Raw genomic sequence first — 17657 nt, forward strand, 5'->3', positions numbered from 1 at the left:
GATGTCCTGGGCTTGTGTCGAATCTTGAGATCAATTTGAGAAAACAGATATCTTAATAATATGGAATTATTATTCAAAAGATGAACCTTGTATATCTCTTTTCTTGTGTTTAACTTATTAATACTTGGTAATTTGCAGTGTCCAAATCTTGTACCTATTTTGTTAAATTTATATTTAAGTGTTTTCTGTTTAGTTGACATCATTGTCAATGGTGTTATTGCATTACATTTACTATTGTTATTGCTAGGATATAAAATACAATTGATTCTCGTATATTGTTTTGGCATATATAAGTGTATCTAGCAGTTATAAAAAACTTTTTAGGTAGATGTTTTAGAATTTTCTGTATTCATCTTTTTATCAACTGCAAATAAGACATTTTAATTTATTTCCAAATTATATGCCTTTTATTTCCTTGCTTGACTTACTGCACTGGCTAAGTCCTCCTTTTACATTATTAAACAGAAGTGCTAAAATGTGGCTGTGTTTTAATAGTTTTATCAGGTTGAGAAAGTTTCCCTTGAGTTCTATTAATGTTTTGTTAACAGTTTCTACCATTAGGTGTTGAAATTTATCAAATGATTTCTCTGCATCTAATGATCTAATCATGCTTCCTCTCCTTTATGACTACAGTGTCATACATTACTGCCAGTGATAATCACTCTTAATTTTTTATCATATTCTTGGACCATCATATATTTTACCATACATTATGTATATTTTAATAAGCAATATATTATCAACATTTGTATGCTTCTGGCCTTATGTTGCCAGTATCCTACTATATATAATCTTTTTGTTTGTTTGTTTGTTTTTTGAGATGGTGTCTCGCTGTGTCACCCAGGCTGGAGTGCAGTGGCATGATCTTGGCTCACTGCAACCTCTGTGCCCAGGGTTCAAGCAACTCTCTGCCTCAGCCTCCTGAGTAGCTGGGGTTACTGGCACCCACCACAATGCCTGGTTAATTTTTGTATTTTTAGTAAAGATGGGGTTTCACCATCTTGGCCAGTTTGGTCTTAAACTCCTGATGTCGTGATCCACCCATTTCAGCCTCCCAAAGTGCTGGGATTACAGGAGTAAGCCACCATGCTCAGCCAATATATCTTATTAAAATTTGTTTTTCCCATTCAATAATATGTTTTTAAAATCCATCTATAATAATATGTGACACTATGGTTTATTTATTTTCCCTGATCTGTACCATTCATTTATGTGAACATTACAGATTAAAATGATCCAATTTCTTGTCAAAGCACATTTCGTTTGCTCACCACTTTTTGCCTTTACAAACTTTTTCAAGATGAACCTTCTTCTGCATTATCTCCCAGTGAGTATGTTTGTTTTCTGACGGCACATTCCCAGGACAGGGATTGCTGGATGAAATATCCTTCATATGACTACACTGGGACTAGAAAGAGAAAGTAAATGGCAGGCCAGCAACAAAAAAACAAGATACCCCTTCAGCTTTGCAAGACAATGCCAACTTCTTTTCCAAAGTGGTTGCAGCAACTTGCAATCACACAAACGAATAAGATTACTGGTTGTTCGGTATGCATACAACTCAGTACTTACTATCTGCTGGTTAGGCGTTGAACTCAGTTTGATAGATGCCTTTGTGGTTTGGTTGGTAAATACACACCAACATTTCATTGGTAAATGTTTTGCCTGCTACTGATTCTTGTTTCTCTTCTTTAAAATACCTATTTATATCATTTGATCACAATTATAAAAATATACTTCTCAAATTAATCTATAAAATTTAATAACCACTGCAATGATATGAAATTTTATAGATTAATTTGAGAAGTATATTTTTATAATTGCGTGGAGACCTATTAAAAAACAATTTACTTTTACCTTTCTTAAGGCTATTACATAAGGATTTATCACTTTCTCTTTGTATTTCTGTTGTCAGATTTATCTCAAAGTTATTCAGTTTTTAATATTTTGGCAATGCAAATAACATGTTAGAATTACACTTTGTAATTGTGTATTGCTAGTGTATAAGAACTTACTTTATTTCAAATTTGGTCTTATATCTAGAAACCAAGTTATGCATTTTGACGATTAATTTTAGTAATTTGATTACGGATTCCCATGCTTCTTTTACATGAATGTTAACATCACCCCAGAATGGACAGGGTTTTTTTTTTGTCCCATTTATGACAACATAAATGGAAGCCGGGAAACAACAAACAAGGTCTACCTGCGAAGGTGGTTCCAGGCCACCAGGAGTAAGAACAGGGAGGGAGAGTCCTTGGCATATGGAAACTCAGAAGTGGGAGGGTGACAGGCTAACTGGGGCCTCAATTTAGAATGGCATGGACGCTTTACCTGGCTATGACTCCAGGGTATGTTTCCTAGCATAGAAATCTCCACCTCTGCTGTGGATACAAGAGGATTCTGTTATTGATAATAGTGAAGGAGGGGTAGGATTATGTAAGTTATTCTTTTGTTACTATTACCATTACATTTTAAAAGAGTACCTAGGCTCTCTGATGCTGACCTGCAATGTCCTTTTTTTTTATAACAGACAAAAAAGAGAAAGAAGTAGAGGGTCTAGAATTCTTGCTGTCTTTTCCCATGGTCAGTCCTTAATACTGGATCTGAATTTTCTCTGGCTAAATGGTATCAAAGTGCTTTTCTTCTTATTTTGTGTTCATTTGGTAGTTTGTTGAAATGAAGCTCTGTGCATTCTTAGCATGATGGCACAGAACACCAACTTATTTTTTCTGGCATAAGACCATCAAGCATGTATCTCTAAAATGCCCTCAGCATCTGAACTGCTTACACATTTTGCCCATTTCCATAATTTCCCCAAAAGTGAAGTTCTCCAGGTCCCTTAGGTAGTTTTTTTTCATTTCAGATGTATATTTAGATTCTTTTTTTTTGGTTTGCAAATGCTTAGGAAAGCAAAGTTTAAAAGATCAAGAGAAAGTAGAAAGTACAAAAGAAATTATTGTGTGTTTGTACATTTACAAATGTCATACATACATATTTACATATATACATATTTTTATGTATGTTCTCTACCAATGACAGGTGTTTTGTAAGTATTTGTATGTTGACTAATTTGAAGCACCAATGCCTTGATTTGTTGTCATTATATATGACATAAAAATATGTCCATATGTCACATATACTGTATGTGTGCAATGTGTGTACACATGCATCTATTTGTATTATATGATGATTCCCATTTATAATGCATGTGATTGCATACAATATTATATATTTTATGTGATTTTATGTATTCTAATATGTGATGCAATATATGCAATATATAATGCATACAAAAATTAAGAATTTTTCAAAGTCGTGGAGAGCATATATTGGAGAGCCAAATCTCTGGACTTTGGTGTGTAATTATGATTTTTGGTACCCAGAGAGACCTGCTAGGCAGGCTGAAAAATCAAATCTAAGTATTCAGAGAGGACTAGGTGAGAATGTAAAACAGATAAATCTAGGCATTGTGCTTCAGGTTAATCAACATACAAATACTTATAAAGCACCTGTCATGGGTAGAGAACAATGTCAGGTGCTGTGCTCTGGGGGAGTAAACAGTGTTATAACAAAGGGCCCCTGCTCTGCAGGAGTTCACATTTAAGATAGCAAGGTAAGATACCTACATGTCACTACAAACCAAAGCAATGCAGGGCAAAGTCCATAAGGACGATCTAGGCAATAAGATAATTTCAGAGGAAGGGAAAAGCACTTTGACTGAGGGAACAGGGAGGGCTCTGAGGAGGAACCAGGATTTAAGCCTGGATGTGAATAGCGTCTCTTTTTACACAGGTAGAGAGGGACAGGGATGCCTGCCTATGAGCACTGTGTCAGTTCTCTGCCTTTAGCCCACAGCACGCTTATAGTTTCCTCGTATGTTCTGATCAATAGCAGTTCCCTCGGTAATCACAAGGACATCCAAAATCTCAATATCAGCTTTACCTCTTCCAAGGACTTGGAATCAAGCTTTTACTGATAAAGTTTTATTAGTTGGGAAGAGACTAAGACTGTCAACTTTGTCTTTCTATCTTCCCTATACCAGGTACATATTAGATACTGTTAGTCTGTTTTTGTGCTCCTGTAAAGGAATACCTGAGGCTGGGTAGTTTATAAGGAAAAGAGGTTTAATTGGCTCCTAGTTCTACAGGCTGTACAGAAAGCATGGCACTGGCATCTGCTTGGCTTCTGGTGAGGCCTCAAGGAGCTTTCACCCATGGCACAAGAGGGAGCAGGAGCACGCATGTCACATGGCAAGAGTGAACAAGGGGATGGAGCACATGCCACACTCTTTTTAAACAACCAGCTCTTACGTGAACTCAGAGTGAGAACTCACTCATTAGTGCCAGGAGGGCACCAGGCCATTCATGAGGAATCTGCCCCATGACAAAAACACTTCCCCTGAGGTCTCAGCTCCAACACTGAGGATGACATTTCTTTCTTTCTATTTTTTTTTTTTTTTTTGAGACAGAGTTCTGTCTTGTTCTGTCACCAGGCGCCAGGCTGGAGTGCAGTGGCGCAATCTCAGCTCACTGCAACCTCCACCTCCCAGGTTCAAGCAATTCTTCTGCCTCAGACTCCCCAGTAGCTGTGACTACAGGTGTGCACCACCACGCCCAGCTAATTTTTGTATTTTTCAGTAGAGACGGTTTCACCATGTTGGCCAGGATGGTCTCGATCTCTTGACCTCGTGATCTGCCCACCTCAGCCTCCCAAAGTTTTGGGATTACGGGCATGAGCCACCGCACCCGGGAATTACATTTCAACATGAGGTTTGGAGAGGAGCATCCAAACCATATAAGATACTTAGCACATGTTTAATGAAAAAATACATTCCCATTTAACTTGAAATCTTTAGACTTGTACTTTCTATCTCTAGTAAGCCACATAGTTTAATCTGTTGCACTGAACACAGTGCTAGATATACTACTCAATGTATTTCTCAGTGACCAGCTGCTTGCTGGAACCCGAGTCCCTTCCTAATTGCAGTCTTATTGGCTAGGTATTGGCACTGCACTCGGCTGAGGTGTCACCTCCTCATCAGGGTACACTGCCATACATGGACAGATGGCTATGGGTTCAGGGCGGCTGTTTCCCAGAGTCTGAGTGTTTCTTGCCAACCAGGATTGTGAGGAAGTCTGGATTTTTTTTTTTTTTTTTTTTTTGTAATGACTTTCACCTCCATGTCTAATTGTAAGCCTGCTCAATATCAACATTGCCTAAATTGCTAAATAGTGCACAATGGCTAAGTGGTACGTACTGAAAGGTAACTTCAGTTCCTAGCTTGGCTTTTCAAAGCCATTGTTACCAGGTCGTGGTTTCCTTCCAGGTGACTGTTTTAAATGGCAGGAATGACTTGAGCAATGCAAAGAGACGTGAGCATCCTTAAAATGTCTCAAGCATGGTGAGTGTGTGGCAGAGAAACGTGAATAGACCACAGGTCCTCAATCTAACTGGAATAAACACTTCCCATGTATGACCCATATTTGTCATTTCTCCTTTATTATAATCAAAAGCAAAGGTTATATAATATTTGACATAAATAGTTTCAGAGTAGCAACACCGTGCCCTAACTGTCATATAAAAAGAAAGTATAATACACTGGTCCAAATTAAATTTGTGACTGATCAGACACAGTTCACTCAACACATACTGTCCTAAGCAGCCAGATCCTCCTTTTTCCCCTTGGAACCCCAGTTTATTCCCAAGGCATTCTGTACATCAACTCTTGTTTTTCTTTTAGCCCTTTATCCAAAACTTCTACTGAATTGCAACTACATACTGGACAGCGTGCTAAGCAAAAAAATTAATATCTCCCACATGGCTGATGTGGAAACCGGCAAGTTAACCCAGTTTTCCTAGGTTGTATTATGAATAGGCAGCTGAACAAAGTTTCAAAAGCAAATACACCTGTCACTTCTGCTGTCACAAACACGAGAGCAGTTATGGGTGGGCTAGTCACTGGAAGGGAGTCTGAGGGGGGTTTCTGAGGGGCGGGGTTGGTGTTCTCTTTCTCACGTGGGTATGCTCCATTTGTTGAAGTTCAGTTTCACTCTTAGGATTTGTGCTATGTGAACTTTTCTTTATGTATGTTGTTCTTCACTAAAAGCTTGCTCCAAAAGCAGGGAGAGAAGCAAATCCATCTAAATCCAACAGTTTCCTTTGCCTGAAGCCAGACTTTGAATGAATCTCCCCATTCAAATGTCAAATCCCCTTCTCAGTAGCTTTTTGTCATTTTATTAGCACTGGCTTGCTTTGCAAGGATAGCTTCTTCGACCCTTTACTGAGAGCTCTTGACAGAAACCAGGACTGCCCTCGAGGGGCAGGGGTAAGAGGACTTAGAGATACTGATCCCAATCCGAGTTCTACAGGCGATCCTTTCCCATCTTGCCAAACCCCAATGTGATGTTTTCATTCCAGGTTCTGTAACACAGGCTCTGAAGAAGAACTCGCCTTCAGTCCCGTGGAGACTACCAAAAGAGGAACCTCCCTGCCACAAAGAAAGTAACTAGCAAGTGAGTTTTGGTGGGAAATTTATCTTTCAAATTCAATGCAGTAGATTGGAATGCCTATTGATAGTCTAGCCATAGAACTGAGATGGCCCTCAGAAATTAGAGCACTGAATTTCACTTGAATGACTTTAAAAAGACTAAACAATAAGGGAATCTCTGTATATTATATATATATATATACACAAAAAATCTGTGTGTATGTATATATATTATATACATACACACAGATATTCCCTTATTGTTTAGTCTTTTTAAAGTCATATAAAGTTGTGTATATACAGGTATTGATCGACTTACGACCTATGCAACTTACAGCCATTCGACTTTACGACCACAATCCCTAGCCACGACTGCTCCGCGTCTGGCAGTGCAAACGTTGCCCAGCTGGGCGTACGACATCATTTCACAGTACTATGTGAAATATGTACAGTGAAATGCACATCATTTCACTGTACATATAGCCTACTCAACTTATGACCAAATTGTGTTACAACTGGTCTGTCGGAACCAATCGTGGTCATAAGTCGAGCACTGGCTGTGTGTGTGTGTATATATATACACATGTGTGTGTATATATATACACATGTGTGTGTGTATATATATATATTATATATATATATATATATATACACACACACAGAGATATAGCATATATACATGTATATAGCTTTGATATTTAAGCATATGCTAAAAGTTATCTTAGTTGAGATATAAAAAATGCTTTAGATAGATAACATTCTGAGTGTATTGGATTGGTCAGGTCACAGCAGAAGTTACTTTAGTTAGATGAGTTCTACAAATTTAAAGCTTTGAAAAGCTACTACTTTTACAGCAAATATATCCAGATGAATACGATGCAGCAATATCAGCTTGTATTCTAGAGAAATCTCATTAATTTTTCTGTTGATGGAACCACTTATCCACATCTGTTGGTACTGTACAGGCAGATTCACAGGGTGGCATTATATATATATATATATATATATATATATATATATATATGCACAGCAGGGCATAAACTGTCCAGAGTGTCAGATACCAACTGGTCAGCTATTCAATTATGAATTGTTAGAGAAGAGAGAGAGAAAAGAGAAAATAACTGAAAGACTCTCTACCATACTCTACTGCAAACCATGGAAAGAGGCAATTCTGAAATGGTTGGTGGTCATGGAAAATAGGTTAATAATTTTACAAGTTTCCCAGACAGTGAAAAAGTAATACATTTATTTCTAAGCAAGTGATCAGTTTGCTTCTTTAATATAAAAGGGCTTGAATAATTCAGTGAGGATCAGAGGGAAAAAAAATGCTTAAAGAAAATTTGTTTTCAAAGTTTTATTTAAAAATCACATATACCCTTCTATATTTTGTAAGCCACTAAAAGACTTTCCAAGGGTAAATTTAAACATTCCAATTAGTCATCTTACAAGCTGACTTTAGAACATAAAGTATACGTAAGATTTAATTTCATTTTATTTCTCAACCCTATAATGGTCAGAAGCAACTGACGCTGTGGGGTGAAGTAAAATCTTCGGCCCATAGGGTAAGATCTGAGGCGAGGCTGTAATGAACTATTTTTTAAACACCTGTTATTTACCAAGTATAGAACTATGGTGGTGCTGAGCTGGCTTTATGTGTCTTTGGCCAGGCATTATGATGAAGACTTTCTTACATTATTTCTTTAATCCATACTCTAATCCTATGCAATAGATAGGATTGTATCCAATTGCATCCAAATTGTGCTTTAAAAATAAGGGTTCTAGACTGGGCACAGTGGCTCACACCTGTAATACCAGAATTTTAGGAGGCCAAGGTGGGAAGAACGCTTGAGCCCAGGAGTTTGAGACCAGCCTGGGCAACATACTGTGACTCCATTGCTACAAAAAATTAAAAAAATTAGCTGAGCATGGTGGTGCATGGCTGTAGTCCTAACTACTCAGGAGGCTGAGGTGGGAGGATCACCTGTGCCTGGGGGCTCGAGGCTAGAGTGAGCCAGGATGGCGCCTCTGTACTCCAGGCTGCGTGACAGATTGAGACTCTGTCTCGAAAACAAACAAACGAACAAACAAATAAATAACATAAGGCTCTAAGGTACGTAGAAGTTAACCAACCTGTCCAAGTGACAGAGCCCACAGCTCTCAATCAAATAGATATAATATTATGCCAGTGAAACTTCTGAGGTGAAAGCCTTGTAGGAGACATAGAAATATGTCAAAAGTTTAAAAAGCTCTAAACATTATTTCCAGAAGGAAGGCATGGAGCAGAGAAAAGAAAATATTTGAAAATGCAGTGGTAGAAAATTCGCCTGGACCGAGGGGCAGCATTTTGCCACCAGTGTCTCTGATATATTAATTATTCTTGGTGGGAGTGTAAGCTAGTTCAACCATTGTGGAAGACAGTGTGGTGCTTCCTCAAGGATCTAGACATAGAAATTCCATTTGACCCAGCAATCCTATTACTGGGTATACACCCAAAGAATTATAAATCATTCTATTATAAAGACACATGCACATGTGTGTTTATAGAGGTACTGTTTACAATAGCAGAGACCTGGAACCAACCCAAATGCCCACTGACAATAGACTGGACAAGGAAAATGTGGCACATGTACACCACGGAATACTATGCAGCCATAACAAATGATGAGTTTGTGTCCTTTGTAGAGACATGGATTAATCTGGAAACCATCATTCTCAGCAAACTGACACAAGATCAGAAAATCAAACACTGCATGTTCTCACTCATAGGTGGGTGTTGAGCAATGAGAAAACATGGACACAGGGAGGGGAGCATCACACACTGGGGTCTGTTGGGGAGAGCCAAGGGAGGGACAGTGGGCGGGTGAGGAGGTTGGGGAGGGTTAACATGAGGAGAAATGCCAGATGTAGGTGATGGGGGGGATGGAGGCAGCAAACCACATTGCCGTGTGTGTTTCTATGCAACAATCCTGCATGATCTGCACATGTACCCCAGAACCTAAAGTACCATTTTAAAAATTATTCTTCTTCTTTGCTACATTAATCTTTCAGTTTTTAATTTTAAGTTTTTTATCCTGGATTTGAACTTGCTGTGTGTGGTCTGATGCTTTTTCTCACAAGGGTAGTTTGCCTCCAATGTTTAGTCATCTTTTTATATTTGTAAATAAGAATCTGCATTGATCAGTCTTTGCAGCGGGGAGTACATTTTCTCCAGCCTCCAGGTTCTAATTTTATGACACCACTGCCTATCATTCTGAAATTATTTGAAACATTAATGGGAAAAATCACTTTTTAGAGATGCTCTTCTTCACCTGGATGAGTTTGTAATTTTCTCAGCTTCGTTGTAGTTTATCATTTTTTATCCTTTTCCCATCAGCTTTGCATTTTTTACAAACTCTGTAATGATCATGTGGGCCGATGACACCCCCCTCAGCCTCCTAGACCTGCTATAAAGTTTTTATTCATTTACTCATTTGTTCACATATCCAGCTTTTTGTTGAAGTCTATACATACAGAAAGGTGAACATATTGTGAGGCTATAACTTGATAAATTTTTGAAGAGTATGGTTGTGTAACTATCTCCCAGATCAAACAGCAGATTCTTACCAGGAATTCCAGAAACCCACCTCCTGCACCTTTCCAGATACTACGACCCCCTCCCAAGGAAGTCAACTACCCTGACCTCTAGCAGCATATTAATTTTGCCTGGTCTGTACATTATGTAAGCAGGATTCTATAGTGTATACACTTTGTGTCTTGCTTCTTTCATCTGTTTTTGGAGATTCACCTGTGTTCTTGCATGTGGCCATGCTTTATTTTTTCCCATGAGGTGGGAGGATCGCCTGAGCCTGGGAGGTCAGCGCTGTAGTGAGCCAGGAAGGTGCCACTGTACTCCAGCCTGGGCAACAGAGCAAGACCCTGCCTGAAAAACAAATGAATACATCAAAGTAAATATAAGGGTACTGAGGTGCACAGAAGTTAACCAATCTGTGCAATTTGCAGAGCTGACAGCTCTCAATCAAATACATACAATTTTATGCCAGTGAAACTCCTGAGGTGATTATTATCCAATTTATCTCTCCTTTCTATTGTTGCTGGGCATTTGGATAGTATGAAGTTTTGGATTATTATGAGTTAGGTTGCTATAAACATATGATTACATGTTTTTCTATGAAAAGAGGTATGTACTTCTATTAAGCATATACCTAGGAGTAGAATTGCTGGCTTTATTTTATTATTACATATTCTCTGTCATTTCAATAGGTTTTGGAATGAACAAAATATAAACAAACACATTAGATCTGCTTGCCATCTTTTATCGGAAAGCCTAGAGCATGGTTTTGACTGATAAGAATCATTTACAATTCAATAGCAGTGCTTTTGCTCACACTTCTAAAATTTTTATTTAAACCAGAATGAGAAAACTTTGAGTTCGTCACCATCAAAAACAGCAAGGATAAAACTTGTAGATTTTGCTTTTTTCATTTTTAATACGCCAGTGTATATTTTGCTTTAAAAATTGCCTAAGAGACCATCACAGAAAATACTCATTATAAAACTTGTTTTTCTACAATCTTCACCATCTCTATAAAGCTGCAGTTGAAAACAAAAAAAAAGAAGAAAAAAAGAAACTTGAATAGCTTTTTTTTTTTCTTTCCTGTTGTTTTTGATCCGTACTTGCTCAATTATGCATCTCTGAATAAACCTAGTCCCTCATCCACTAACCTTCTTCTGAACTCAGATGATTTGTATGTGGTCTAATGACATTTCCTGGTCCTTCGGCACTCGGGAGTCTAACTGCATGCAGGTCTCTTATTTCCATACATGTATCTCAGGGATATCCGAATGCAAGGCCAGCTTCCCTAATTACAGCCACCAGGTCCTGGCAGTGTCCTCTCTTCTCTGCATCCTTTCACTTTTGTGTTTTTATTTTTTCCATCTCTCTCCCTGAAGTATCCTCTCCTTCAAATTTCCCCTGACCCTAAGGAGACTGCTTCAATGTTTGTTTATATATCAAAATAATTGAAGACTAAATTAATTCTCAGCTTTAGTCTGTCAAGCTCCTTTTCAATTGTGGCTTTTCCCCCCTTTAGACTTTGGCAACTAGGATAGGCTTTGAAAACAGAAAAAAAAGCATAATAGATATGGACTGATTACTTGATAGAATGCATCCTCTAGGCCTTGAGTCCATGATTTTATGATTCATTGACTTGCTAGGTTTCTTTTTGTTTTTTTCCTCATGGGTTCCCAACATCGGATTATTAAATTACACAGAGAGAGCCATTAAGCATGTTTGGAAAGCCCACATTCTGAATATCTCTGCTTCTTTTTTAAAAGAGACATAATGGAAAAGCTAATATAAACACTTGAACTGTGCATTCTTTCATGAGAGAAAGATATATTTCACAACTCCTTATATACTAAAAACACAATACATGGGCCAAATATGCAAAAGATACACACACACACACACACACACACACACATACTTTGCTTATTTTTGTATTTCATATATTTACTTTCTTATACTTTATATGGTCTGTGTAAATGAACTAGGTATGTTATACATTGAGCTATGCATATATAGTATGTTGAACTTTTTTTTTTTTTTTGAGATGGAGTTTTGCTCTTGTTTCCCAGGCTGGAGTGCAATGGCGCGATCTCAGCTCACTGTAACCTCCGCCTCCTGGGTTCAGGCAATTCTCCTGCCTCAGCCTCCTGAGTAGCTGGGATTACAGGCATGTGCCACCATGCCCAGCTAATTTTTTATATTTTTAGTAGAGATGGGGTTTCACCATGTTGACCAGGATGGTCTTGATCTCTTGACCTGGTGATCCACCCGCCTCAGCCTCCCAAAGTGCTGGGATTACAGGCTTCAGCCACCGCGCACGGCTAGTATGTTGAACTTTTATGATGTCTTAGGAACGCATAAGATTGGGGATTGTGGCAGGCAGTTTCTGAGGTGACCTCTAAGAATCTCCACCGCCTGATATATTTGCTTTGTGTAATTCCCTCCCCTTGAGTATGATCTAGTCTAGTGACTTGCTATTATGTAATAAAATACAGCAAAGGTGACAGGATATCATTTCAGTGATTGGATACAAAAGACTATGACATTTGTGCTTCAAGTAGATTCTCTCAATTGACTCCTTTGATGGCTTTATAAAGCAAGTTGCCATCTCGAGAGACCCAAGGGGCAAGAAATTGAGGCAGCTGCTGGCCAGCAGCCCTCTAAAAACTGAGGCTTTCAATCCAACTGAATTGTGCCAGCAAACACATCAATTGGGAGTGGATACTTTCCCAGCTGAGCCTTACATGATGCTGTGGCCCTAGCTGACACCTCAATTGCAGCCTCTTAAAGATTCTAATATAGAGGACCCAGATAAGTCATGCCTACACTCTGACCTAGAGAAACTGAAAAAGTAACCATCAAACCTGATTTTCTCACTAAGTTTGTTAATTTGTTATACGGCAATAGATTACACAGGAAGGCCACATTTGTGGAATGCCTGCTCAGTTCTCAACAAGGGAATGGGCAGCTGATATACAGAATCTCATTTGGTCATAACAATCATTCTGCAAAGTAAGGCTTTGTGAGATACAGGCATGACTCTAAATTGCACAGATACAGAAAAAAACTCTTCTGACAAGTTAGCTAGCTCAACTTGCCCAAGGTGACATGGAGCCACCATTTTTTTTTAAATTGCATTTTAGGTTTTGGGGTACATATGAAGAACATGCAAGATTGTTGCATAGGTACACACGTGGCAGTGTGATTTGCTGCCTTCTTTCCCATCACCTATATCTGGCATTTCTCCTCATGCTCTCTCTCCCCAACTCCCCATCCCCCGCTGTCCCTCCCCTATTTCCCCCCAACAGACCCCAGTGTCTGAGGCTTCCCTCCCTGTGTCCATGTGTTCTCACTGTTCAACACCCGCCTATGAGTGAGAACATGCGGTGTTTGATTTTCTTCTCTTGTGTCAGTTTGCTGAGAATGATGGTTTCCAGGTTCATCCATGTCCCTACAAAGGATACGAACTCATCGTTTTTGATGGTTGCATAGTATTCCATGGTGTATATGTGGAGCCGACATTTCAAACCTGGACTACAGCCTAGAATAATGGAATTAGAGAAAAGGAAATGATCTGACATGAGTCTTGGTTTTATGGGTGAGATATGAGACAGGGTTGAGCTTTAGGTGGAATGGGTTTTGCTATTCCCAGCAGCAGAAAGTAAAACAAAGCAGGGAAAAGTGAACTTGTGGTCTATCTAAATCATACTTTAGAGAAGGTAGAAAATCAATTTAAATTCTGTATTGAGTAAGAATCAGTTGACAAGTGAGGTTATAGAAAGGGTTCAAAAAGGAATCACAGAAATTATGCCCTTTTTTTTTTTAAAAAAGAGCCACTGAAAAAAAAGTGTTTGGTAGTCATTTGAAATATATAGCACATTTTTTTCCAGGAAAGAAATGTTTTGCATCACTACCAGGTTCTTAGGCTAGTGAGAAAAATACATATAATACATATATACATATATATATATATATATATATATGTATGTATGTATCTCCATAATGAAGCTGAAATACTACATGTTTGTAATGAAGCTAAAAGAACACTGGACTCTTAAAATGATCCATATTAGATATAGCAGCACAATAAACTTCACTAAGGCAGAAAAATACATTGCTTTTAGCTAAACTATTTCCTCAAAAAAATCAGGTTTAGTGAAAAATTTGTGGGTGCTTTGGACTTCGGTATGACCTTTAAAATTGATATCACCAGTTCAATATTTGTATTTCTAATTTCTTTACAAAGCAACATACTTTTTCTTAATACAAGTATATTGCTAGCACAAGTCTTGTTCACAATAGACATGGATAAGAACACAGGGAGGATGAGGCATTTTAGTTTAGAGAAAACTAGATAAGAAGTTGGGAGGGAAAATATAAAGGAGAAAGGAATTAAGAAAATAACTGGGCACCAAAAAGATATAAAATGTTTGCTGGTAGAAGAATCAGCTCAGTTATATATATAAGTGCATCTATCACACACAGGAACAAATGGAAATGCTAACTCTACAGATTACCTCTGTGTATGCTTGGTCAATTCCTGAGCCTCAGATTTCTCATCTTAAAGTTGGCATTACAATGCTTATTTTTATATTAAATGGCCTAACGCATATGGCAATTCCTTGTAACAGGCCTGGCATGATACTGGACTCTGAAGATATTTGTTGAATCTAAAACTGAATCTCTGCAGTCTTTATAAGGAGAAATAATGGAAGTCATAAAGAAGAAAATTTGGATTATTCATTGTTGAAGATAGAATCGTCTGGTGAGTGAAGGAGGGAAGGTGTGATGGTTAATTTTAGGTGTCAGCTTGTCTGGACTAAGAGATATGCAGATAGCTGGTAAAAAGCATTATTTCTAATTATGTCTTTGAGACTGCTTCCAGAAGAGACTGGCATTTGAATTAGTAGACTGGGGAAGGAAGATCTGCTTCCACTTGATATGGTTTGGTTATGTCCCCACCCAGATCTCATCTAGAATTCCCATGTGTTGTGGGAGGGACTGAGGGGGAGGTGATTTAATCATGGGGGCAGGTCTTTCCTGTGCTGTTCTCATGACAGTGAATAAGTCTCATGAGACCTGATGGTCTGTAGGAAGGAGTTTCCCTGTACAAGCTCTCTTTGACAGCCACCATCCATGTAAGATGTGACTTCTGCCACGATTGTGAGGCTGCCCCAGCCGTGTTGAACCATAAGTCAGTTAAACCTCTTTGTCTTCCCAGTGTCACGTATGACTTTATCAGCAGTATGAAAATGGACTAATGCGGTAAATTGGTACCAGTAGGGTATGGCACTGTTCTAGATAGCCAAAATGTGGAAGCAAATTTGGAACCGGGTAACAGGCAGGGGTTGGAACAGTTTGGAGTCCCAGAAGAGGACAGGAAAATGTTGGAAAGTTTGAAACTTCCTGAAGACTTGTTGAATTGCTTTGACCAAAATGCTGATAATGATATGGACAATGAAATCCAGGCTGAGGTGGTCACAGATGGAGATGGGGAACTTTTTGGGAACTGGAGCAAAGGTGACTTTTGTTATGTTTTACTTAAGAGTCTGGTGACATTTTACTCCTGCCCTGGAGATTTGTGGAATGTTGAACTTGAGGGATATGATTTAGGGTATGTGGCAGAAGAAATTTCTAAGCAACAAAGTGTTCAAGAGGTGACATGGGTGCTGTTAAAAGCATTGAGTTTTAAAAGGGAAAAAGAGCATAAAAGTTTGGAACACTTGCAGCCTGACAATGTGATAGAAAAGAAAACTGTTTTCTGAGGAAAAATTTAAGCTGGCTATGAAAATTTGCATAAGTAATAAGGAGCTGAATATCAGTCACCAAGACAGTGGGGAAAATGTCTCCATGGCATCTCAGAGATCTTTGCATCAGCCCCTCTCATCATAGGCCCAGAGGTATTTTAGGAGGAAAAAATGGTTTTGTGGGCTGAGTACAGGGACCCTATGCTATGTGCAGTCTAGGGACTTGGTGCCCTGAATTCCACCTGCTCTAGCCATGACTAAAAGGGGGCAATGTACAGCTCAGGATATTGCTTCAGAGGGTGGAAGCTCCAAGCCTTAATAGTTTTCAAATGGTACATAGACAGAAATCAAGAAGTAAGGTTTGGGAACCTCTGCCTAGATTTCAGAGGATGTATGGAAACACCTGGATGCCCAGGCAGAAGTTTGCTGCAGAGGCAGGGCCCTTTTGGAGAACCTCTGTTAGGGCAGTATGGAAGAGAAATGTGGAACTGGAGCCCCCACATGGAATCCCCACTGGCACTGCCAAGTGGAGCTGTGAGAAGAGGGCCCCTGTCCTCCAGGCCCCAGAATGATAAATGCACTGACAGCTGGCACTGAAGTAAAGGGGGGCTATTCCTAGTTTTATTGCTAGGGCAACTAGTATTGTTGTAGATAAAATTTGGTTTAGAGATGGATTGATTGTTCGTTGTCTGGAGAATTGTTGAGGAGAATGGTTATTATGAAGACCATAGATGTGGTTGCCTGTATTAAAAAGTATTTAGTGGCTGCTTCCATGGAGCGGGGGCTTGTGTTTTTAACCAGTATCGGTACCATAGCTAGTATATTTAGTTGTAAGCCTATTCAGATGAGGAATCAGTGTGAGCTTTGCATTGTGATTACAGTTCTGGTTAAAACTGTAAGGGAACTAATGAGGTGGGCTAAAGGATTAATATTAGTATGGAGGGGTTGAACCCAACATTTTCGGGGTATGGGCCCAATGGCTTATTTAGCTGACCTTACTTAGAATACGGTGTAATAGGTGGCACGGAGAGTTTTGAGTTCTCAGGTTGGGGTTCAATTCCTATAGTTCTAGAAATAAGAGGATTTAAATCTCTATGGTTTACTCTGTCAAAGTAATTCTTTTGTCAGACATATTTCTTATGTTTGGGGTGGGATTCCAGATATTAGGATGGGTATTGAAATACATACATAGTGCTAGCATTAAGTGGTAAAAAAATTTTTCATAGGAGGTGTATTAGTTGGTCATAGCAAAATTGAGGGTATGCTGTTCAAACTCATAAAAACAGAGTGGTTAAGAGGAGGGTTTTGGCTATAAAATTTATTGTGTAGAGTTCTGGTATAGCTGTGGTGTAAGGTGTTGCTAAAAAGATGGTAATGGTTAGGGCATTTATTATAATAATATTTAAATATTCTGATGTAAAGAATAGAGCGAATGAGCCTGCAGTGTATTCAATGTTAAATCCTGAAACTAGCTCTGATTCACCTTCTGTTAAATCAAAGGGAGCTCAGTTGTTTCCTGCAAATGTAGAGATAAATCATATTATGGCTAGAGGTCATGATGGCAGTAGAAGTCAGGAGTGCTCTTGTGTTGTAAGAAGTGAATGTAAGTTAAATGAGCCACTTATTAGTAGGGTTGATAGTAGAATAATAGCTAGGGTGACTTCACTTGAGATTGTCTGAGCTACAGCTCGTAATACGCTGATTAATGCACAGTTTGAGTTGGATGCTCATCTAGATCATAAGATTGAATAGACAGCTAGGCTTGATGTTGCTAGTATAAATAAAAGGCTTAGGTTAAAGTTAATTAGGGGATATGGTATGCGGAGGGGGGTTCATAGAAGACGAGCAATGG

At 38.7% G+C, this 17657-nt stretch overlaps 1 protein-coding gene across 2 annotated transcripts in view; it reads left to right on the forward strand.

The window, feature by feature from the left end:
- AGBL1 (AGBL carboxypeptidase 1) overlaps nt 1–17657 on the forward strand; it is a 945533-nt gene that overhangs the window by 862258 nt on the left and 65618 nt on the right. The window contains exons 23-24 of one of the 2 annotated variants that reach the window (XR_012517828.1): nt 6421–6515; nt 14690–14823. Coding sequence is in view for 1 of the 2 variants with exons in the window: in XM_074399984.1 (XP_074256085.1) it covers nt 6421–6508 (88 nt within the window). In the remaining variant the exon portion in view is untranslated. Of the gene's footprint in view, nt 1–6420; nt 6516–14689; nt 17266–17657 lie in introns of those variants that run through there. The other variant, XM_074399984.1, reaches the window with a different exon arrangement.

The sequence above is a fragment of the Saimiri boliviensis genome, chromosome 5 (genome assembly GCF_048565385.1).
Source record: "Saimiri boliviensis isolate mSaiBol1 chromosome 5, mSaiBol1.pri, whole genome shotgun sequence".
NCBI classification, from domain to species: Eukaryota; Metazoa; Chordata; class Mammalia; order Primates; family Cebidae; genus Saimiri; species Saimiri boliviensis.